Source organism: Ovis canadensis, chromosome 22 (genome assembly GCF_042477335.2).
Source record: "Ovis canadensis isolate MfBH-ARS-UI-01 breed Bighorn chromosome 22, ARS-UI_OviCan_v2, whole genome shotgun sequence".
NCBI lineage: Eukaryota > Metazoa > Chordata > Mammalia > Artiodactyla > Bovidae > Ovis > Ovis canadensis.
In genome coordinates, this window is record NC_091266.1 from 24,491,047 (window position 1) to 24,515,219 (window position 24,173).

General features: G+C 38.7%; 1 protein-coding gene, 1 long non-coding RNA gene and 1 pseudogene across 3 annotated transcripts in view; 2 read left to right on the forward strand and 1 right to left on the reverse strand.

Annotated features, from left to right (window-relative positions):
• The first annotated feature begins 1,920 nt into the window (after window positions 1-1,920).
• Window positions 1,921-4,403, forward strand: LOC138427917 (rab GTPase-activating protein 1-like pseudogene; annotated as a pseudogene).
• Window positions 4,404-17,022: 12,619 nt separating this feature from the next.
• Window positions 17,023-23,063, reverse strand: LOC138427839 (uncharacterized). The gene is made up of 3 exons (XR_011252192.1): window positions 22,291-23,063; window positions 21,596-21,714; window positions 17,023-17,762 (listed from the first exon to the last, which is right to left on the reverse strand). It is a non-coding gene; the product is annotated as an uncharacterized lncRNA (long non-coding RNA).
• MINPP1 (multiple inositol-polyphosphate phosphatase 1) overlaps window positions 21,254-24,173 on the forward strand; it is a 34,690-nt gene continuing 31,770 nt past the window's right edge. For both annotated transcript variants that reach the window (XM_069567922.1, XM_069567923.1), the window contains exon 1: window positions 21,254-23,771. In XM_069567922.1, the coding sequence (XP_069424023.1) occupies window positions 23,135-23,771 (637 nt within the window). In that variant the 5' untranslated portion in view covers window positions 21,254-23,134. The remainder of the gene's footprint in view (window positions 23,772-24,173) is intronic.

Below are 24,173 nucleotides of genomic sequence, written 5' to 3' on the forward strand. Positions count from 1 at the left end.
TTGTTGTAGTGAGGGATAATTATTAGGAAACATTTAATGAGCACTTATTCTATGTGGGCACTGTTTTAAGCCCTCTACATGTTCTAGTACAGGTGTGGGATATCTATGTGTGAATGTGAATACTAGGTGTAAATAATCTAACCTCATGTATTTTTTTAGTTAATGTTTAAAAAAACACAGAGATACAGGTATTGAATAACAAAATGGAAAAAGATGACTTCTAAACAAAAGGGATAAGATGAATCTTATAGAGGATATGATTGAAGCTGAAACAACTGAAAGCAACATAGCTTTAAAAAGCTAAGAACTGTTTTCATTAACATGACTGTATTCTAGGAAATTCTTGCCCCAGAAAATAAAGTTACAAAAAATTTTTTTTGTTGTTTTAAGAATGTCCTGAAAATCTATAGATCTGAACAAAAGACTACTCACACAGCCTTCCTCAGTGTAAATAGCTCCCTTTCCAGAACAAGAGATCACTCAAATGACTATTCAGATGGCTCTACCCTTCAAGTATGTCTTCATAATCTTTGCCTCACCTTATCAACAATCCTACCATTTGCCTATCCTGAAGTTTGCCCTATCCAATCAGACCTACTACCTCACATTGAAAGACATACTCTAAAATTAGTCAAGAGGATCAAAAATATCCATTTTGGCAGATACTTTGAACTGAAGTCACTTACATAGCAAAGGACACTTGCAGATGTAATTAAGGTTACAGACCTGGGGAAAGTACCCTGGATTATCTTGGTGGGCACAATCTAATTACAGGTGCCCTCTGTCTACGGTCAAAGGGAGATGTAAAAATTGAAGAGGGTCAAGAGAAATGAAACTTTGCTGGCTTTAAAGACAGAAGAGGGACTTCCCTGTTGGTTAAGTGGTTAAGACCTCATCTTCCAATGCAAGGGGTGTGGGTTCGATCTCTGGTCAGGGAGCTAAGATTCCACATGCCTCAGGGCCAAAAACACAAAACATAAAGCGGAAGCTATATTGTAACAAATTCAACAAAGACTTTAAAAATACTTCAAATAAAAAAAAATCTTTAAAAAAAAGAGACAGAGGAAAGAGACCATGAGCCAAGAAATGTGGGCAATATCTAGAAGCTAGAAACACTGGGGAAATAGATTTTTCCCTAAATACCCCAGAAAGAAACATAACTCTTTCAACACCTTGCTTTTAGTTCAGTGAGAACCATGTTTGACCTCTGACCTATAAAACTATGAAATGATAAATTTGTGGATTTTCTTAGCTACTAAATTTGTGGTGATTTGTTATGGAAGCAGAGAAAACTAATACATGGTATGATGTAAAAGTTCATCATTTTTGTGTATGGATATCCAATAGAACCAGCGGTACCATTTGTTAAGAAGACTATGCCTTCCCTATTGATTTACATATTTGTTGAAAATCAACTGATCTCATATGCATGCCTATTTCTGGACTCTTCTTTACATTTCATTAATCTACATACGTATATATGCATAGTGTTATTATAATATTAGCATTGTAATATATAATAAGGATTTTCCTACTTATTAGAATTAACAGAAGCTAGGCATAATCTATTCTATACATCTTTTTATATTACAACTATCATTTTTATACTTTGTACAAATTTTCCTTTGGGGTATCATTAGAAACTCATGGTCTTTTAAAAATTCAGTGAGTTCTAATTTAACATGATTATTATAATTTTTATTATCAAATTGACTCAACCTGGTTAAGGGAACATCCTTAAACTGGCCTGTTTTGCTTGTTTAGAGTTCCCTCTAATGATCCCAAGAACATCCTGACTTTCTTTAAAGAAAAAAAAGAATTTCTTGATGCTTCTCATTTTTTTCCTGCTGCAGGACATGACATTAACTATCCTCAAAAACCTCAGTTTCCTCTAGAAGAGAATGACATAGAGATCGAAGTATGGGCCCAGAGGTGGATTTTATAAGCATGGTGGTAAGCAAAAGTGCTTCTTCTGTGGCTGCACTGGACTGCCACAGTAAAGACTGCTCTTTATGGCTCGCATTGGTAGTTTCAGTTTAACACATTCTGTCATTGTACTTTACTTATTGTTGTATGGTTCCATCAATCACTAAGACTTTCCTCACACTGGCACTTCTAACAAAACAAAACAAAACAAAAGCCAGAAGTAGGATATCATTTTTCATCTTATACACTGGAGATTAAGAAGATTGATGATGCTCAGTGTAGGCCAGAGGGAAGGGAAACAAGACATTCCCATCAACTGTTGGGGGTAGTATAAACCGGTATTACATTTTTAAAGAACAAATTGGTAACATCTACTGATAGCAAAATACTTGTTGACTTAGAAATTCCATTTTTAGAAATTTTTCTTACATATAAACTCATATATAAGTATGTATGATTACTGCAACATTGCTTGACATAGTATATAACAGGAAACCATCTAATGTCATCATGAGAGGACTCATTAAATAAATCATGGTACAGCCATAAGATAAAATGCTATGGAACCACTAAAAAATGCATTTCCATGGAAAAATGCCTAAGATACATTTTTGGGTGAAAAAGTAAGCTAAAGAAAAGTTAGTTTAGTTTGATCCTCTGTGTATGTATGTGTACATATACACGTATATACACATACGGATCATATAGATATACATGTTTGCATTCTAATAGCAAATGTCGGGATATATAAGAAACAATGGTTTTACCTTTGGAAATTTGAATAGGGAAGATCAGAGAGAGGAAGACTTTCACTCCCTATTTTATAATCTTTTGTACTAATATAACACTTTAAAAAATACTGTCAAATTAAAACAGAGAATAGAAAAGAAGGTTGTGATTACAGTGTAGCAACTTTCTAACAAAGAATTAGCTATTGAAAGATGTTTTGGAATCTTATTAAGCCTAGGTTGAAACATGAAGAACTATGACATTTATTTACTGGAGATGGAATCCATGGGAAAGAGCTATGATGGGAGAGCTTATATTATCACTGGCATGTGGAATAGCAATGCATCAATATTTTGGCATTTAATGAAGAAACTCCAAAAGATGAACGAGTATATACGACTGTGGCAAAGGATATGGTAGTCACGGAGGCAGTGGAGGCTATCTATTTTCAGCTGGAGACAGCTGTACATGTGTACCCTGCAAAAGAGTGTTTGTGGCATTTTAGGAGAAACCCTTTTACTTCTTCACAAGGTTGGAATAGCCTGAGGGAAAAAGCCGTACCAATTCGGGAAATATATGAGGTGGTAAGTTGACAGTGCAAGTCTGAGAAGGAGGAACCAATCACTCCTGTTGGTGGATGGGGTCCAGAGTCACCGCAGGAGGACGAAGCAGAAGAGGAGAGTGATAATGAACTCTCAAGTGTGACAGGTGGTGTGTCTAAGGACTGTCCTGAGATGATCCTATATTCTGGGGAGAATTGTTAGGAAGATGGTACAATAACGTTGGTGCACGACAGAAAGGACTATCTGCTGTGGGAAAGAGTGGTGTTCCTGAAGCACTGAAGGAAGAGGTAATGATTAGCAGGCTGCCATGACAACCCGGCAATGCTGGATAGATATCAATTTCTTATCACAGTGAACTAAGCCCAGGAGAGTGATAGTCATTATACATTTCTTGCATATAATTAAAGATACCAGAGGACATGGCCAGGAATTGCCCTATAAGATCTGCAAGGCCTACGCTATGATGAAGACATTCATCAAGAACAGTTTTTTCTTGCTGCCGTATCACTGCTGCATATGCCAGAGGAACAGTACTCTGTGTTTTGGTGAAAATCAGGAATGACTGTTTATGAGACTTCAAGAACAGCTTTGAAGACCATCACTGCAAATTCTATCAGTTAGAGAGACTGTCAAGGGCAGTCACTGGACCTGCACAATCACTTTTCTGCTCTGAATCTGGAAGCTCATATGTATGAACCCCAGTGGTTTCTCACTCCTTTTACTGTCAAGTTCCCACTCTGCATGGTCTTCCCTATCATTCACTTACTGCTTTGTGAAGGATTGAACATAATCTTTCATGTAGCCTTGGCTCTCCTAAAGACCTAAAAGAGAGATTTTCTGTAAGCTGAATTTGAAGGTACTTAAAAGTTCTTCAGAGCTCAGCTTTCTAGAGTTAATTAGAGATGGCAGAATAGGAGGGAGGCTCAAGAAGGAGGGAGTATATGTACACATATAGCTGATTCACACTATTGTACAGCAGAAACTAATACAATATTGTAAAGAATAATTCTTCAACTATTACAAAAATTAAGTTATTCAGAGATACAAGGCAGAGGAAAATGAAAGAAGGTTAATGGAGCAGGCTTGCAATATTAAGGTATCAAAAAAAAAAACTGAGGAAAAAAGAAAAAGAATATCAGACAATGTGAGAGTCATCTGCAACAGGAAGACCCAGTGGATCTATAGTTTGTATATTTGCAGGTAACTCTCCTCTTGTTTGTACTAGGAATCTTCATAAGCTGAAAGAAAGAGAGGGAAAAAGAAAGAGAAAAAGTGGATATCAACCACCTTCAAAAATGAGAAAAAAGGAAAATGACAAAGTACTGTTTCAGCTGTGCATGGTCACATCCTAATCTACTTTATTCTTTTCCTTCACACTATATTATATCCTTCAAGATCCCAAAGAAAAGCAATGATTTAGTCAAATATTTGATTAAACATAGTAACTAGTTATATTTGTTCAACTCTTATCACTAATAGTGTCAAGTTGAGAGCACTCTAAATGTCCAATACTTAAATTTTAAAACAACTTAAAATGTTTATTGCCTCATACCAAGCTTCACGTTTACATGATGCATAAAATTTATAATGTCTGTAGTACTTTAGAACATTTAGTGTTGATCGATTTGCAAAAGTTTTTAAACAATTTAAAGAACATTGCCAAACAAGCAAAGTATGCCTGATGGACTAAAAATGAATTAGAAAGAAAAAAAACTGAAGTGGTAGAAAAAAATTTTAACACATTTTTTTGTTGTTACTTTTCTTATATGTACTTTTTTTCATATATTATGAAAGCAAGGCATAACATTACAATAGAAAGCAAAAAGAATATAATGTGCCCCCTAATTCTGTCTATCCACAGTTATTAATAGTAGAATTTAACAATGTGGTAGAGCTTTGCTCCTAAACACATACTTTTCTTTCCTCTGAACACAATCATCTTTCATCCTAAGGAACCCTGTCATTCCTGTCACCAGAGTCTTAATGTCATTAGTTTTTAAACCTGAAGGAGGAAAAGGAAGGCTGAAGGATCCAAAAGGAGCATAGTATAAAGAGGCAAAATGACCGAAATGAAACTTCAGACTTCACAATTTTGCTTTGGAATAATTGAGGCCTAAAAACTACCACATAGCTACTCAATAACTGTTTGTCAAACAAATAAACAAATGTGTCAACAAGCAAAATCGATGTAATACATATTTATTAATATTTAGCATTCAATTTTTCATAAGAATGTTATTTCTATCTTTAGGATAAAAATTCAAAGCAGTTTTCAGCTCCTGACATATTTATCTTGGGCCTGACACTGTCCCTTTCTGTTTCAATTCTGTTGTATCACCATATCTGAACCAACCACTCTGAGGTAACTAGCACATTATCACTTTACATTTTTCTCACTTTCTTAATCCTATAACAGACATGAATATTTTGTTTAATCCTATGTACTTCAGTCGTTGCTCATGTGAAGAATAGATATCTTATCATTGGGATTTGGTTTGAGGGCAGAAATTCTGTCACAGTAATTGGCCCAAATATTAAGAATCTAGAAATGCCTTTAAAAAACAAGCAGCCATTCCTTATCTATATCCCAAATCATCAAATGTTTTTATATATTCTCTTTAAAATTTTTAAACTTCTTTAAAAATGTTTTATTGTATTCACATATAAAAGAGAGGATAATAAGTAACCCAGTCCTCTAGATTTCCTATTGTTTGCAAACTGTATATATATAAAATACACATCAAATACTCCAGTTGTAGGAACAATAACAATTATTTAAGAACTTCAATAAGTAATACTTTTACCTAATGTACAATGTAACAGTGTGCATTATAAAGAAGTTTCTCCCTTTTTAAAACATTTTTCATTTATTTATTTTTGGTTGTAGTGGATCTTCGCTGCTGCACACTGGCTTTCTCTAGTTATGGAGAGTGGGGGCTGCTCTCTAGCTGCAGAGGGCAGCCTTCTCATTGTGCTGGCTTCTCGTGTTGCGGAGCACAGACTCTAGAGAGCAGCTGCGGCACACAGGCTCAGCTGCCCTCAGTATGTGAAATCTTCCCAGAGCAGGGATTGAATCCTGTGTCACCTGCACTGGCAGATGGGTTCTTAACCACTGGATCACCAGGGAAGTCCATGAAGAAGTTTTAATACAGAGAACATTCCCCTGCCCCACCCCCTGAAACTTTAAGAAAATATATTCTTCTTCAAGAACATTTAAGGTTTCTGAATGTTTGACTTTCAAACACCAAGCACAGATATTAAAGAAGAGTTTTCAGTCTTTTTACCTTGAGGATGATGTTACCTGGGAGTTCATTATATATAGCCTTTGTCATGTAGCGACAGTTCCCTTCTATCCTTAGTTTAATAAGGGTTTTTATCATGAAGAAATGCTGGATTTGTCAAATGCTTTTTCAGCATCAATTGAGATGGGCATATGGTTCTCCTTTATTCTATTAATGTGGTGAATTATACTCATTGACTTTTGTATGTTGAACTACACTTGCATTTCTGGGATAAATCCCCCTTGGTTAAGGTGTGTGATCTTTTTAACATGCTGCTGAATTCTATTTGCTAGCATTTTATTGAAGAATTTTGTATCTACATTCACAAAGAATATTGGCCCATAGTTTCCTTGTAGTGTCTTTTTGATTAGCTTTAGTATCAGGATAATGATAACTTCATAAAATGAGTTAATAAGTATTCTTTCCTCTTCTAAATATTGGAAGAGTTTGAGAAGTAATCATGTTAATTCTTTAAATGTTTGTAGAATTCACCAGTGCAGTTACGTGGTCCTAGGCTTTTCTGTGTTGTGAGATTTCCAACTGCTAATCCAATCTCCTTATTTGTTATAGGTCTATTCAGATTTTCTATTTCTTCTTTAGTTAGTTTTGGTAGTTTGCGTGTTTGTTATAGGGGCTTCCCTGGTGTCTCAGATGATAAAGAATATACCTGCAATGTGGGAGACTCAGGTTCAATCCCCAGGTTGGGAAGATCCCCTGGAGAAGGAATTGGCTACCCACTCCCATGTTTGTTATAATACTTTTTATTCCTGTAAAGTCAGTGATAATATCCCCTATTTAATTTCTGATTTTAGAATTTGAGTATTTTCTCTTTTTTCTTAATTTTTAGATTGGTCAATTTGTTGTTTTTTTCTTTCAATCAATTTTTGGCTTCATTGAGCCTCTCTATTGCTTTTTTAGTCTCCATTTCATTTATTTCTATTCCAGTTCTTATTATTTCTTTCCTCTTTATGGCTTCAAATTCAATTGAATATAACATATGCAGGAATTAATTTTTTCTAAAATGCCTAAAATGCAAGAATAAATAATAATCTCTGAGTCATCAGGCAAAGACAAACCTATTTGTTAGATTTACTGTTTAAATCCATTTTAACAGCTCTCATATAATTTGCAAAAGAATATTACTATATCATTATGAAGATACCATATTTAGAAAAGGGCAAAAGTAATGAGGGAAAACTACCATACTTTGAATGTTAAGCTATCTTCTAGTTTATGAGACTTGTGCCAGGCTGAAAGAAGGTAGTACCATGGGCCTCTGGGATGTTTACAGGAAAAATGAAAATCAAGCCTCTCATTTTTAGACCATCATGTTATCATGAGACACATCCAAACTTGGTCTGTTTCTGAAGAAAACAAGCATGACAAGCATTCTCTTATATACCATGAACATTGACTTCTTCCTGGAAAGAAGAACATGGGTTGATGCCACTACTATAATATGGGTTTCACAACTCTCCCCCAAACATATGGCTCCTATGTCCCTAAGACTGGCTCTACTCAGAATAGTTGCCTTCTGCCACGTATGACAAACCCACAGCTAATATCATTTTAAACAGTGAAAAGCTGAAAGCATTTCATCTAAGATCAAGAACAAGACAAGGATTTCCATTCTCACCACTTTTATTCAACATAGTTTTGGAAGTCCTAGACAAAGAAATCAGAAAAGAAAAAGAAATAAAAGAGATCTAAATTAGAATGCTACCAGAAAACTATTAGAGATAGTCAATAAATTCAGTAAAGTTGCAGGATACAAAATTAATACACAGAAATCTCTTGTATTCCTTATATACCACAATGAAAGATCAGGAAAGGAAATTAAGGAAACAATCTCATTTACCATTGAATCAAAAAGCATAAAATACCTAGGAAGAAACCTATCTAAAAAGACAGAAGACCTGTACTCTGAAAACTATAAGATGCTGATGAAAGAAATCAAAGACGACACAAACAGATGGAAAGATATACCATGTTCTTGAACCGGTAGAATCAATAGTGTCAAAATGACGATACTACCCAAGGCAATGTACAGATTTAATGCAATCGCTATCAAATTACCAATGGAATTTGTACAGAACTAGAACAAAAACTCAAAAATTTGTACAGAAACATGAAAGACTTTGAATAGCCAGAGCAATCCCGAGAAAGAAAAACAATGCTGGAGCAATCAGGCTCCCTGGTTTCAGACTATACTACAAAGCTATAGTAATTAAAAGAGTATGGTACTGGCACCAGAAAAAAGAAAACCACCAGAAATATACATCAATGGGACAGGTTAGAGAGTTCAGAAATAAACTCCTACACCTATGGTTAATTAATCTATGACCAAAAAGGCAAGAATATACAATGGTGAAAAGATAGTCTCTTGAATAAGTGATCCTGGGAAAACTGGACAGCTATATGTAAAAGAATGAAATTAGAAAATTCTCTAAAACCATACACAAAACTAAACTCAAAATGGATTAAAGACTTAAATGTAAGGCTGAACATTATAAAACTCTTAGAAGAAAACATAGGCAGAAAATTCTCTGACATAAACCACAACAGGGTCTTTTTGATCCATTACTCCTAGAGTAATGAAAATAAAAACAAAAATAAGCAAATGGGAACTAACTAAACTTTTTCTTTGCATAGCAAAGAAAATCATAAATGAAACAAAAAGACAACCATCAGAATGAGAGAAAATATTTGCAAATGAAGCAACTGATAAGGGGCTTAATCTCCAAAATATACAAACAGTTCATGCAGTTCAATATCAAAAAATAACCCAATCAAAAAATTGGCAGAAGACCTAAACAGACATTTCTCCATAAAAGACATACAGGTGGCCAAAAAGCACATGAAAAGATGCTCAACATCACTTATTATTGTTACTATTTATTCACTAAGTCTTGTCTGACTCTCTCCAACCCCATGGAGTGTAGCCTGCCAGGCTTCTCCAACCATGGGATTTCGCAGACAAGAATACTTAAGTGGATTACCATTTCCCTCTCCAGTGGGTTGTCATTTTCTTCTCACTACTTATTAGAGAAATACTAATCCAAACTATAATGAAGTATTACATCATATCAGTCAGAATTACCATTATCAAAAAAAAATCTACAAACAATAAATGCTGGAGAAGATGTGGAAGAAATGAAACCTACACTGTTGTTGGAAATGTAAATTCCTACAGCCACTATGGAGGACTGTATGGAGGTTCCTTAAAAAGCTAAAAATAGAGCTACCATAGGTCCAGCGATCCCACTCCTGAGCATATATCTGGAGAATATAATAATTCATAAAGATATATGCACCTTAATGTTCATTGTAGCACTATTTACAATAGCTCAGATATGGAGGCAAACTAAATATCCATCGACAGAGGATTGAATAAACAAGATGTGGTACACATATACAATGGAATATTACTAAGTCATAGAAAAGAATGAAATAATGCCATTTGCAGCAACATGGATGGACCTAGAGATTATCATACTATAAGTGAAGTAAGTGAGACATAGAAAGACAAATATCATATGATGTTGCTTATATGTGAAATCTAAAATAAATGATACAAATGAACTTATCGGCAAAACAGAAACAGACTCACTGATTTCAAAAACAGACTTATGATTACCAAAGCAGGAAACGTAGGGGCAAGGGATAAATTAGGAGTTTGGGATTAATTTACACACACAAATATGTATAAAAAAGAAAATCAACAAGGATCTAATGTATAGCACAGGGACTTCTACTCAATATTATATAATAATCTATATATTTGTATATTTGGGAAAGGAATCTGAAAATAATATATGTATAACTGATTCACTTTGCTGTACACCTGAAACTAACACAACATTGTAAACCAACTATATGCCAACATAAAATAAAAATTAAATTAAAAAATAAGTAAAGATTTGAATACTGCCCCCTCCCACCCAGAAAAAAGAATAGTTGCCTTCTCTCTGTTTTCATTTGCATCTCCCACTTAGCTTACATTTCACTTTACCTGACCAGAATCACCTCCATCACCAGGTATCTCATCCTACCCACTCACTTCCTAATTTTCCCAGTGTTTCCTATGCTTTATTAACTATGATCATTCAGAGACCCAAAGTCATATCTAATGGGTTGTAATCAGACAATCACCATCTATGATTTTCTGTTATTCTCAGTAGATGACTTAAGGGAAATCAAGAAAAGCATGAAAGGACATCCTAAGTGGTTAAGTGTGGTTAATAGATATCAATACTTACCCCAATTAGGAGGCTTTCTACAGAAAATAATGAAACATTGGTTTAAACAGTAAAGGCATTTATCACCTTAGATGACAAGCAGCTCATAGCGAGTATACTCCAGGTTTAATCCATCGGCTCATTAGCATCATCTAAGACAGGTTCTTTTCATTTTCTTCTGTGTGATCTCATTGCTTTAGCTTTGTTTTCAAGCTGGCTCCTTTTTGTTAGCAAGATGATGTAGCAGGTCTAGTTATCTTCAGACATGCTAGTGTCCAGGGCATTTGCCTCTTCCTTGAGTGTATCTCTCTCACTTTAAGAATGAAAGTTTTTAAGATTATATTTTAAATTATTTACATCTTTGTGCTGCTGATCTTTTTCATCTTTCCAACCTTCAATGGCATCCATTAAAAATAAAATGTCTATGTAAAATACTTTAACAACATTCATGGAACTGTTGCTGAGTTAGGTGGGAGTTTTTAGAGGTGGGGTGGGCAGTGAGGTGCACAGGCTACTGGAAGGTGAGACGCTACTGGGCTTAGTCCAGAAGAACAGAATTTAGAAACAGGAACAAAAGTTTTGATTCAAAATTTCTTGACCTCTCATTTTTTTTAACCTCCTTACTTTTAAAAGATTTAGGACGTTGTTAATATTTACAAAATGATGAATTTGGAAATCCCTTATGACTTTACAGTGGAAGTGACAAAAAGATTAAAGGGAATTGATCTTTGTTGAGGAAGGAGAAGGAAGCTGCTGTCTCCTACATCATCAGTTTCATGATGTCACTTTCCAGGGCTTTATTCTTTTAAAATAAGAATATAGTTTTAGATTGGCAATTTAGTTTTAGATTGGCAATTTTTCTTAGCACATTTAAGGTTTTTCCTACGTGACACTGGCTTCTCATGTTCTTAGTGACTTCAGTTTTAGCACAGATATTTTGCAATTTGAGGTAATATAAAATAAGTCTCTGTCTCAGTATTTTTCTCTGTCAATTTCTTTCTATTTCTTATCACTATAGCCAAGGTAAGCTAGGTTTTAATGTATTAATGAGCAGCCAATATTTTTTTTCTCATACGACGTGTTCTATTCAGTTTGCTATGGCAAAAGGGAGAGCAAGATAGATCAACAAGGGGAAACCATAGCTTTTGGCATGTCAGTCTTACCTCAAATAGGAATTTTTTTTTTTAAAAGAATTCTTTGCAACCTGAAGAGTGTCATAAAAGACCTGCTACTGGTGAGATTGGAAAAGATATTCCAGTTGTTATCAGAATGTCTGATGAATTTTCCAGGGTATAAACCTACCACAATAGTTGGAATTGAGGAAGATATTATCAAATATCACAGCAACCTGGGAATATCCTTGGTAAATACTGTGACCACCCAGTCACATTCTAGTTTACCCTTTGGCTCAGATTAAATACATTTAGACTGGACTGTGTCATTATTATGTATCATTTCAAAGTTCTCTTAACCTCACTGTCCTTAGTTTTGCTTCAGCTACTCAGAGATCCAACCAGTCCATTCTGAAGGAGATCAACCCTGGGATTTCTTTGGAAGGAATGATGCTAAAGCTGAAACTCCAGTACTTTGGCCACCTCATGTGAAGAGTTGACTCATTGGAAAAGATTCTGATGCTGGGAGGGATTGGGGGCAGGAGGAGAAGGGGATGACAGAGGATGAGATGTCTGGATGGCATCACTGACTCGATGGACCTGAGTCTGAGTGAACTCTGGGAGTTGGTGATGGACAGGGATGCCTGGCGTGCTGCGATTCATGGGGTCGCAAAGAGTCGGACACGACTGAGCAACTGAACTGAACTGAACCGAATTCTGTTATAATCTTCAAGCTTCAGGTTTTCCTGCAGCTTCAACATCGCCACAAATAGGATGTGAGCTCCCCACCCCGGTGAGCAGGTGCACCAGCGTGATGAGAGTGCCACAAATCCCAAATCTTGTCTTCCTCTGTGACCTACTTACATTCAAAAGCACCAATAAAATGCCCTCAGGTAGTTTCTTTCTATTAAAAAAAAAAAAAAAAGATTTGGGATGACCATAGGGATGGTAAGGGGAGGGAGGAGGGAGGGGGGTTCAGGATGGGGAACACGTGTATACCTGTGGCAGATTCATGTTGATGTATGGCAAAACCAATATAATGTATGTAAAGTAATTAACCTCCAATTAAATAAATTTATATAAAAATAAATAAAATGAAAAAATAAAAGATTTGTATTCTATAAATTACCTTGGTTAAGCTTTCTTAATCTCATATTCTAAAATGTCTCAATTAACCAATAACAACCACTGTACCACCTCCAAAATATCCATTAAGCATTTCATTCACTAAATACCATTTTCCTTCCTTCCAGAATATTTTACTGTGCCAACTGCAATATTCCTCTGATTCAATAGAACCTCCAATCCATTGACCATTGACTGATCATCACTCTATCATTTAATTCTTTCTTAGACCCAAAAAAACTTTCCCAGAAACTCCCCAGTAGACTGACCTTCATATCTTAGTGGCTAGAACTGAATCACACGTTCTTCTTAAACTAAAATTGTTAAGAAAAATAGAGTTACCAGGATTAGTTTAAACCAGTCAGGATGTTTTTCCTGAGGTGGGACTAGTTTAATTTCCTGAGAGGCAACTACCTGCACATTAATTCCAAGAAAATATGGGGACTAAATGTTGCATAGTTAGCCAATAGTAACTGCTCTAGTGGTGGTGGTGGTTTAGTTGCTAAGTCGTGTTTGACTCTTGTGACCCTGTGGACTGTCGCCCACCAGGCACCTCTGTCCATGGGATTTTCCAGACAAGAATATGAGAATGGGTTGCCATTTTCTTCTGCAGGTGCTCTTACCGACCCAGGGATCGAATCTGTGTCTCCTGCATTGCAGGTGGATTCTTTACTGCTGAGCCACCAGGGAAGCCCAACAACTATAGTATTATACTATGTGTAAAATTTATATTTTAGCCTCAGCTACAAGTGACACTCTTCACAGTCACTGTTCATTTGTCAGGAATATGATAGGTATTAAGTATAGCTCTGTTTCCATCAATCACACTCTAGAACTGGTTCTACCAAATGCTTGTTGGATGACTTTAGGTAAGGCATCTAACCTCTTGATTTCCACACCCAAACATGATATAAATATTGTTCTTCATATGCCAGGGGATAGCTGGGGAAATAATTACACTGAACAAATGCAAAGCTATCTTACTTTAGCTTCCAATACTGCCTATTCTATTTTCATTTATTCATTCATACGCCCTTAAAACAAATATTTGTTGACAGTATGCTTTATATAATATATGAAATAAATATTGGGGAATCAAAAAAGGTTTCACCATATCCCCTGCATCTAAAGTATTAAGCAGTGAATGATTTAGCAACAACTACTTACTCTTGGAGTACAGAATCAGGGAAGTATAAGATGCCTTACAATGCAGTGTAAGATGTAAGACAAGAAAAGTTAAGTGGGATAATGAGAGGTGTTGTTTGTGGAACCATAATAGTTGCTTCAATTGGCATGTGATCCACCCTATTTACTAAAGTGGCTGCAACCAAGTATGTGGGTCCAGTGATGCCTACATGGCTTTTCTAGCTTAAGTATTAACTGGGTTTTAATATTTACTGATACATAATATAAGCAAAACAACAAGATGAGTTTATGCTACGACAAACCAGTGAACAAGAACTAACAGAAGACTGGTTACTGCCTGAGCTAGTGAGAAAAAAAATGAACCTGCCATTAATGGACTAAGTAAAAAAACTGCCTTCCTGATGAACTAATAAACTTTTGTTCTGGAAGTTCCCCATTGTTTGGAATGATAAAACAACAACGACAAAACACTCATGGTTTCAGAGTCAGCTGACCAATTGTCTAAAAGATCCCACAGGTCAAAAATATTTTTCAATTTTGGAAAACTAACATTTCAGAAAAAAATGTTAAAATACAATTGCTATTGTCTGTATTTGTTCTTAAAAAATATAAGGGAGAAGAATGTCAGACTCTTTTTGACCCCATGGACTGCAGCCTGCCAGGCTCCTCTGTCTGTGGGATTCTCCAGGCAAGAATACTGGAGTGAGTGGCTGTGCCCTCCTCCAGGGGATCTTCCTGACCTAGTGTCTTTTATGTCTCCTGTACTAGCAAGCGGGTTCTTTATCACTGGTGCCACCTGGGAAGAAATATATCAATATTTTGGATGGAAGAGACTTCTGGAGGGAATTATGCTTCTGGCATGTTGAAACTTGTTACAGAACAGGACTAGAAAGTGAAAAGCTACAGGTTCCTGCTATTAATGGGAGTAGGAAAGCATAGAAAGAATATTGGTAATTTAAACTTATGATAGTTTTGTATCTGATTTCTCAAATAGTTCTGTAGATTCAGAACCAGTATTTGATGGGAGGGGAAAATTCCCAAAATCAAAATCCTAGGATTTTGACAGTAGAACAGCAGAAGAGAAGCTTTGTCACTGCCAAATAACTCCCTTAGCAGGGTATAACAGAGAAAGTAAAACAGCGAGTCACTTCCATTTTTGCTCTGTGGTTCAGTGAAGTTCTAATTCATCAGCTGAAACAACTTAAACAATTCACATTAGCTTTGCTATGCTGGAGAACAATATGACGATGTGCTCCTTTGGAGCAAAGCTATCCTGCAGTCGGTGGAGCTTGCGACCCTTGCAGCCTCTATATTCAAGCAAGGTTGAAGGCACTGCGGTTGAAGCATGGACACCTCTTCTGTTGTCCTCTTCTTTCACAGTAAAAAGCAAGTAAGAGCCAAATCCATAACTGGCAAAGCAAGGATGAAACAGCAGGGCACTGAGATACTAGACAAAACTTTCTTGGCAAAGGCACAAGGTAAGTTGCTTGACATAGCTGTGAGATAATAGATATCTATGAAGAACTGGTTACTTGTCAATTTACTTGGTTAAAGGAGAAGCAATAATAAACATTTTAATTTTGTTTGCTAAAAGTAACTGATACTTATTTGGGGCCAGGAACTAACATAGCATTTATGTAAAGTGTTTCATTTAATCTTCTGGACAATCCCATGAGATAATTACTTTCCTCACTTTACAGAAAACAATTGAGGCAAAAGTTGAATTTATTTAAGATATCACAGATATTAAGTGATGGAGCTGGAATTTTAAAAGCCAGGAATTCTGACTAGAAATCATGTTCTTAGTATATACTGTCCTTTCAGAGACTATCCTTTTCCACATAGAATTTATCTTTTTCTTTATCTTTACTTCACCGGAAAGCCATCTTTCATAACTTTTGTTGGGGGGGGGGAGGGTGCTACACCTAGAGCATGTGGGATCTTACTTCCTCAAGGGATCGAGCCCTCACCCCTGCTTTGGAAGCACAGAATCTTAAACACTGGACCACCAGGAAAATATTTTAATAATGCCTTTAAAAGTATAGTAGGTAGCTGTAATGTAAAATACTAAATATATGTCATCATGTAATCTTAAGAGTGGAATTACTTTATTGTTTCAAAAGTCCTATGAATAATCTGACAAATAACTTATTCTTTAATGTAGTAGATTGATTAGAAAAGAAGTTCTACTTAAGACGAATTAGAATAATGTAGAACAATAGAATTCAGGTTTGGTTTTTTTTTCCACTCTGACACAACAGATAATATTGACTTCTGGATAAAATTGTATAGCCACGTGCAGTTCAAGTCTTTCATTTGGGTTGTCTCAGAGCTAACAACCCAAACTTCTGGTTATTTCCCCTTTTCTCTTCACTACAAATCTAAGCCATTTCCACATTCCATGGGACTTAATTCCCATTCCCTCATCTCTTCAGACAATTTTGCCTCCTATGTCACTGAAGAAGGTGAGATCACCAGGCTTGAAATCCATGAATTCTCTGCTGCTAGATTAACAAATGTATCCAACTGTGTATCCATCCTTCCAATCTTCCCTCAGAAGATAAAGTCTCCTCTCCTTTTGGTCCAAATTGAATTCTCTGCCTGTGCTCTTGGTTCCGCCCTCTTCCATCTCCTCAAGGAAGCAGAACCATGAATTTTCCATTTCGTCTCTTGTGTTGTGGTAGATTTGTCAAATACATTGCTGCCATGCCCACAGCCTCTTATGTGAGAAGGGAAACCATCCAGTCTTTAGGTGAGATGAGTGGATTTTTTTTTTTAAGAAAAGTTATGAAATGATCTTTGATGTGTGTCTTGTCTGTGGAGGTCATTCACTTTAAGATGAAAGTTTATACTGCACAGTTGCTAGAGAACTAAGCATCTCAGCACAGGAATGACAACAACATTGAACATTATTTATGGTAAAAATTTAATTCATAGCAGTCTGTAGGCTTTAATCATCTTCTATTCTCAAAGAATTCCTGTAGTACAGGTTCTAATATTCCTACTTTCAGATAAGGAAACCAAGCCTCAGAGAACGTAGGTAATTTCCCAAGGTTAATGAGTCACTGAGCTGGAGTCTGGATACAAAGCTTATGAAATTTCTGTTCTTGTCATGCTAGATTTTCCTAGCCAAAAACATGGTGGCAAAAACATTAACATGAAGTTAATTCTATTTTATCATTTGCCATTCTGGCCTGACATCAAAAATAATTGGAGTTGGTTTATGTAAGTATATAATCAGTATAAATGAACAGATGAATAATTAGAGAAAGAAAAAATAAAATCAAGCTGGGGCAAATCTAGTGTTTTTGAAGTTAAACAAGTTCTCTAAAGATTGTTGCATTAGGAAGGAGCAGTGCTGTTCGGATTTCGTAGCTCCTGAGGACTCAAAAGATTGGTCATGAGATGTCATCATTATTTATTTATTTATCATTGCACTGGGTCTTCATTGCTGCGCTTGGGCTTTCTCTAGCTGCAGAGGGTGTGGGCTTCCCATTTCGATGGCTTCTCCTTGCATAGCAAGGACTTTAGGTGCACAGGCTTAGCTGCTCTGCAGTATGTGAAGTCTTCCCTGAACAGGGATCGAACCCCTGTTCCCTGCATTGGCAGGCAGATTCTTAACCACTGGACCACCAGGGAAGCCTGAGGTGATTATTAAATACATGTATGTATTAAGTAAATACATAATAAAATGTATGTATTTTATTAAGTAAAATACAATATGTATTAAGTAAAACATAGTGAGATGCATCTGGCACAAATGTTTGCTTAATGAACTGTAACTAACAAGGACCTACTGTTCTAGTCAATGTAGTCACACTAGGACCACAGCCTTATCTAACTCAGTGAAACCAAGCCATGCCCGTGGGGCAACCCAAGATGGGCGGGTCATGGTGGAGAGGTCTAACAGAATGTGGTCCACTGGAGAAGGGAATGGCAAAAGACTTCAGTATTCTTGCCTTGAGAACCCCATGAACAGTATGAAAGGCAAAATGATAGGATACTGAAAGGGGAACTCCCCGGGTAGGTAGGTGCCCAATATGCTACTGGAGATCAGTGGAGAAATAACTCCAGAAAGAATGAAGGGATGGAGCCAAAGCAAAAACAATACCCAGCTGTGGATGTGACTGGTGATAGAAGCAAGATTCGATGCTGTAAGGAGCAATATTGTATAGGAACCTGGAATGTCAGGTCCATGAATCAAGGCAAATGGGAAGTGGTCAAACAAGAGATGGCAAGGGTGAACGTTGACATTCTAGGAATCAGCGAACTAAAATGGACTGGAATGGGTGAATCTAACTCAGATGACCATTATATCTACTACTGTGGGCAGGAATCCCTCAAAAGAAATGGAGTAGCCATCATGGTCAACAAAAGAGTCCGAAATGCAGTACTCGGATGCAATCTCAAAAACAACAGAATGATCTCTGTTCGTCTCCAAGGCAAACAATTCAATATCACAGTTATCCAAGTCTACGCCCCAACCAGTAACACTGAAGAAACTGAAGTTGAACGGTTTTATGAAGACCTACAAGATCTTTTAGAAGTAACACACACAAAAGATGTCCTTTTCATTATAGGGGACTGGAATGCAAAAGTAGGAAGTCAAGAAACACCTGGAGTAACAGGCAAATTTGGCCTTGGAATGCCGAATGAAGCAGGGCAAAGACTAATACAGTTTTGCCAAGAAAATGCACTGGTCATAGCAAACACCCTCTTCCAACAACACAAGAGAAGACTCTACACATGGACATCACCAGATAGTCAACACCAAATTCAGATGGATTATATTCTTTGCAGCCAAATATGGAGAAGCTCTACACAGTCAACAAAAACAAGACTGGGAGCTGACTGTGGCTCAGATCATGAACTCCTTATTGCCAAATTCAGACTTAAATTGAAAAAAGTAGGGAAAACCGCTGGACCATTCAGGTATGACCTAAATCAAATCCCTTATGATTATACAGTGAAAGTGAGAAATAGATTTAAGGGCCTAGATCTGATAGATAGAGTGCCTGATGAACTATGGAATGAGGTTTGTGACACTGTACAGGAGACAGGGATCAAGACCATCCCCATGGAAAAGAAATGCAAAAAAGCAAAATGGCTGTCTGGGAGGCCTTACAAATAGCCGTGAAAAGAAGAGAGGCAAAAAACAAAGGAGAAAAGGAAAGATATAAGCATCTGAATGCAGAGTTCCAAAGAATAGCAAAAAGAGATAAGAAAGCCTTCTTCAGTGATCAATGCAAAGAAATAGAGGAAAACAACAGAATGGGAAAGACTAGAGATCTCTTCAAGAAAATTAGAGATACCAAGGGAACATTTCATGCAAAGATGGGCTCAATAAGGGACAGAAATGGTATGGACCTAACAGAAGCAGAAGATATTAAGAAGAGGTGGCAAGAATACATGGAAGAACTGTACAAAAAAGATCTTCACGACCCAGATAATCATGATGATATGATCACTCATCTAGAGCCAAACATCTTGGAATGTGAAGTCAAGTGGGCCTTAGAAAGCATCACTATGAAGAAAGCTAGTGGAGGTGATGGAATTCTAGTTGAGCTGTTTCAAATCCTAGAAAGATGATGCTTTGAAAGTGCTGCACTCAATATGCCAGCAAGTTTGGAAAACTCAGCAGTGGCCACAGGACTGGAAAAGGTCAGTTTTCATTCCAATCCCAAAGAAAGGCAATGCCAAAGAATGCTCAAACTACCACACAGTTGCACTCATCTCACATGCTAGTAATGCTCAAAATGCTCCAAGCCAGGCTTCAGCAATATGTGAACCATGAACCTCCTGATGTTCAAGCTGGTTTTAGAAAAGGCAGAGGAACCAGAGATCAAATTGCCAACATCTGCTAGATCATGAAAAAAGCAAGAGAGTTCCAGAAAAATATCTATTTCTGCATTATTGACTATGACAAAGCCTTTGACTGTGTGGATCACAATAAACTGTGGAAAATTCTGAAAGAGATGGGAATACCAGACCACCTGACCTGCCTCTTGAGAACTTGTATGCAGGTCAGGAAGCAACAGTTAGAACTGGACATGGACCAACAGACTGGTTCCAAATAGGAAAAGGAGTACGTCAAGGCTGTATATTGTTACCCTGCTTATTTAACTTCTATGCAGAGTACATCATGAGTAACGCTGGACTGGAAGAAACACAAGCTGGAATCAAGATTGCCGGGAGAAATATCAATCACCTCAGATATGCAGATGACACCACCCTTATGGCAGAAAGTGAAGAGGAGCTAAAAAGCCTCTTGATGAAAGTGAAAGAGGAGAATGAAAAAGTTGGCTTAAAGCTCAACATTCAGAAAATGAAGATCATGGCATCTGGTCCCATCACTTCATGGGAAATAGACGGGGAAACAGTAGAAACAGTGTCAGACTTTATTTTTTTGGGCTCCAAAATCACTGCAGATGGTGACTGCAGCCATGAAATTGAAAGACGCTTACTCCTTGGAAGAAAAGTTATGACCAATCTAGATAGTATATTCAAAAGCAGAGACATTACTTTGCCGACTGAGGTCCGTCTAGTCAAGGCTATGGTTTTTCCTGTGGTCATGTATGGATGTGAGAGTTGGACTGTGAAGAAGGCTGAGCGTCAAAGAATTGATGCTTTTGAACTGTGGTGTTGGAGAAGACTCTTGAGAGTCCCTTGGACTGCAAGGAGATTCAACCAGTCCATTCTGAAGATCAATCCTGGGATTTCTTTGGAAGGAATGATGCTAAAGCTGAAACTCCAGTACTTTGGCCACCTCATATGAAGAGCTGACTCATTGGAAAAGACTCTGATGCTGGGCGGGATTGGGGGCAGGAGGAGAAGGGGACGGCAGAGGATGAGATGGCTGGATGGCATCACGGACTCGATGGACGTGAGTCTGAGTGAACTCCGGGAGTTGGTGATGGACAAGGAGGCCTGGCGTGCTGCAATTCATGGGGTCGCAAAGAGTCGGACACGACTGAGCGACTGAACTGAACTGAACTGTACACCACGGTGAACTCTATTCAATACTCTGTAATGGCCTATATGGAAAAAGGATCTAAAAGAGTAGATATATGTATAACTGATTCATTTTGCTATACATCTGAAACTAACACAACATTGTAAATCAACTATACACCAATAAAAAAAGTTTTGTTTAATGGAAGTCTATAAAGAAAGATTAGATGTTTGTTAACATTAATTTGAGCATAGCCCTGTGAAATATCACTGACATAAGTATTCAGGCACTAACATTCCAAAATATGGTATAACAAAAAAGAATATATTCTAAAAATGGTAACCTGTCACAGTTCTTAAAATTTTGAAGCATTCAAGTTGGAATCTATTCTTGATTTTACAGCATTTTCCTTACTGCTTAATGTTCACAGGTACACGTTTCTGGACCAGAGGGGCACTTCAATGGATAAAAAGGATAAAGCTAGAGATGGACTTACCAAGAGCAATTACCAAAAAACACTTACCAAAAGTATCTTTGAAGGAAAAGCTACACTTAGAAAAACATAACCCAAACTTCCTCCTATTTGGATCATTCTATGACTTCTTCGGGCTTCCCTGGTGGCTCAGTCAGTAAAGAATCCACCTGCAATGCCGAAGACATGGGTTCAATCCCTAGGTCAGGAAGACCCCCTGAAGAAGCACATGGCAACTCACTCCATTATTCTTGCCTAGAGAATCCCATGGACTGAGAAACCTGGCAGGTTGCAGTTCACAGAGGTGCAAATAGTCAGACACGACTGAAGCATCTGAGCAAAGATACATAATTTCTGTAATACTCTTTCCTAGCTGGCATATAAACTAGGATTCAAGTGGAAAAGGACAGAGTCTGGTGGCTCAGATGGTAAAGAATCTTCCTGCAATGCAAGTGACCTGGGTTTGATCATTGGGAAGATCCTCTGGAGAAGGAAATGGCAACCCACTCCAATATTCTTGCCTGGAGAATTTCATGAACAGAGGAGCCTGGCAGGCTACAGACCATGGGACTGCAGAGTCAGACACGACTGAGAGACTAACAAGTAGAGAAACCAAGGTACTGTTCAGATTTATGATTTCTGGAGTGAGATTCTGAGCAATAACATACAAAAAACCCAGGGGTTGATTTGAGTATGTAATTACGTGGGAGGAAGAGTCTGGACTCAAAGTGGCTGTAAATACAGACCTCGTTTGCTTCACAAAGATTAGCTCATACTTAATAAAGGAGTAAATCTGTTGGGCCATGACTCAACGAACCCGAGTTGTCAGGATTGCTGTCTCTACTGGCTAAACTTTAGTTATGAAGCCAATACTTCTGGGATGCTGTCTCGCTGATGTCAGCTTTGACGCTCCATGTCAAAAAAGTACCAAAGGTTCACGAATTACATTTCCTGGAGAACTGAGCCTCTTTTCAGGTTCTTCTCTGCCTGCTGTAAAAGGGCAACTCAAACGCGGGAAAACCTTGGACTTAGGAGGTATTTGGGGGCAGCATCCACGAATCTACATTTTCATCAAAGGCTTCAGGCAGATTTGATGCAGCTGGTTCAAACTACATTTTGAAAAACAGAGTACAATATTAAGAATGATGACACAAGAGTCGGCTGTTAAAACGTGTCCTGTTTTGGCAGCTTTGGAGACTAAGCCTGAAGCCGGGTTCATTCACAGCCAAGAGAATGAAAACAGCGTGGGAGTCTTCGAGTCAGTCCCTGAGGCGCCAGCTATGAGGAAACTCGCTCACGTTTCAGGGCCAGGAGATGCAGGCTCCACCTTAGCCACAGGTCTCCAAAACTCCTCGGAGATTTCTGCCGGCTTCACCTCAGCCACGGGTCCACTGGGCTTCTCGTTGCAGCCCGCCTGTCCTCTCGGTGCTCTGCAAGGCACAGCTACCTCTTCAGGGCCGGAGTGCTGAGGACTCTCAGTGAATCCCAGGGGCACCGGCCGGAAGCGCCCTTCAGGCCCGCCCCCTGCCCACCGGAGCCGGAAGTCGGGAACCCAGCCGGTACGTCACCCTCCGCGGGTCGCAGCGCACCATGCACCGCGGCGCGTGCAGCCTCGTCAGGGTCTCCGCAACGCCCGTCGCGGCCCTGGCTGTGGCGCTGCTCTCGTCGCTCTCTCGCTGCTCCCTCCTGGAGCCGGAGAACAGTGTGGTCTCCGCTCTCAGCCCCTACTTCGGCACCAAGACTCGCTATGAGGATGTCAACCCCGGGCTGCTGCCGGACCCCGAAGCGCCGCGGCGGGACCCGGAGTTGTTAGAGGAAGCCTGCACCCCGGTGCAACTGGTCGCCCTCATCCGCCATGGCACCCGCTACCCGACGACCAAACAGATCCGCAAGCTGCGGCAGCTGCACGGGCTGCTGCAGGCCCGCGGGGCCGAGGATGACCGGACTCGCGCTGCCGGCCGCGGCGACCTGGGCGCCGCGCTGGCCGACTGGCCGCTATGGTACGCTGACTGGATGGACGGGCAGCTGGTGGAGAAGGGGCGGCAGGACATGCGACAGCTGGCCCTGCGCCTGGCCTCCCTTTTCCCAGCCCTCTTCAGCAGAGAGAACTACGGCCGCCTGCAGCTAGTCACCAGCTCCAAGCACCGCTGCGTGGACAGCGGCGCCGCCTTCCTGCAAGGGCTCTGGCAGCACTACCACCCGGGGTTACCGCCACCCGATGTCGCAGGTGACCACCCTGGGCCGCCCCCAGATCCTGGACTTCCCCGACTCCAGCCTCTCCTCACTTCCCTCTGACCCCAGTCCCCCGTCCTTCTCCGCCCACCCGCGCCCATCCTTTGGGATGTTCAGCACTTGACTCTCTCCCTTCTCATACATAATGTTCATTTATTCTTTCATCAGGCATGACTTTGGTTACCTTCTACGTACAGGAAGCTGTAGTAGACGTTGGGGGATCCAGTAGTAAAGGAGACAGGCCAGGGCAGTTTTTGATCATCCATTCCCAAAATGAATTTCTCTCTCTGAGCACCAACCCTTGTCCCTTTCCTCTCTCTCTGACAGCGAGTTCTACAGTTGGGCACACCTTTTTTTTTTTTTTTTAAATTTAATACAATCTATGAGTTTTTTCCTC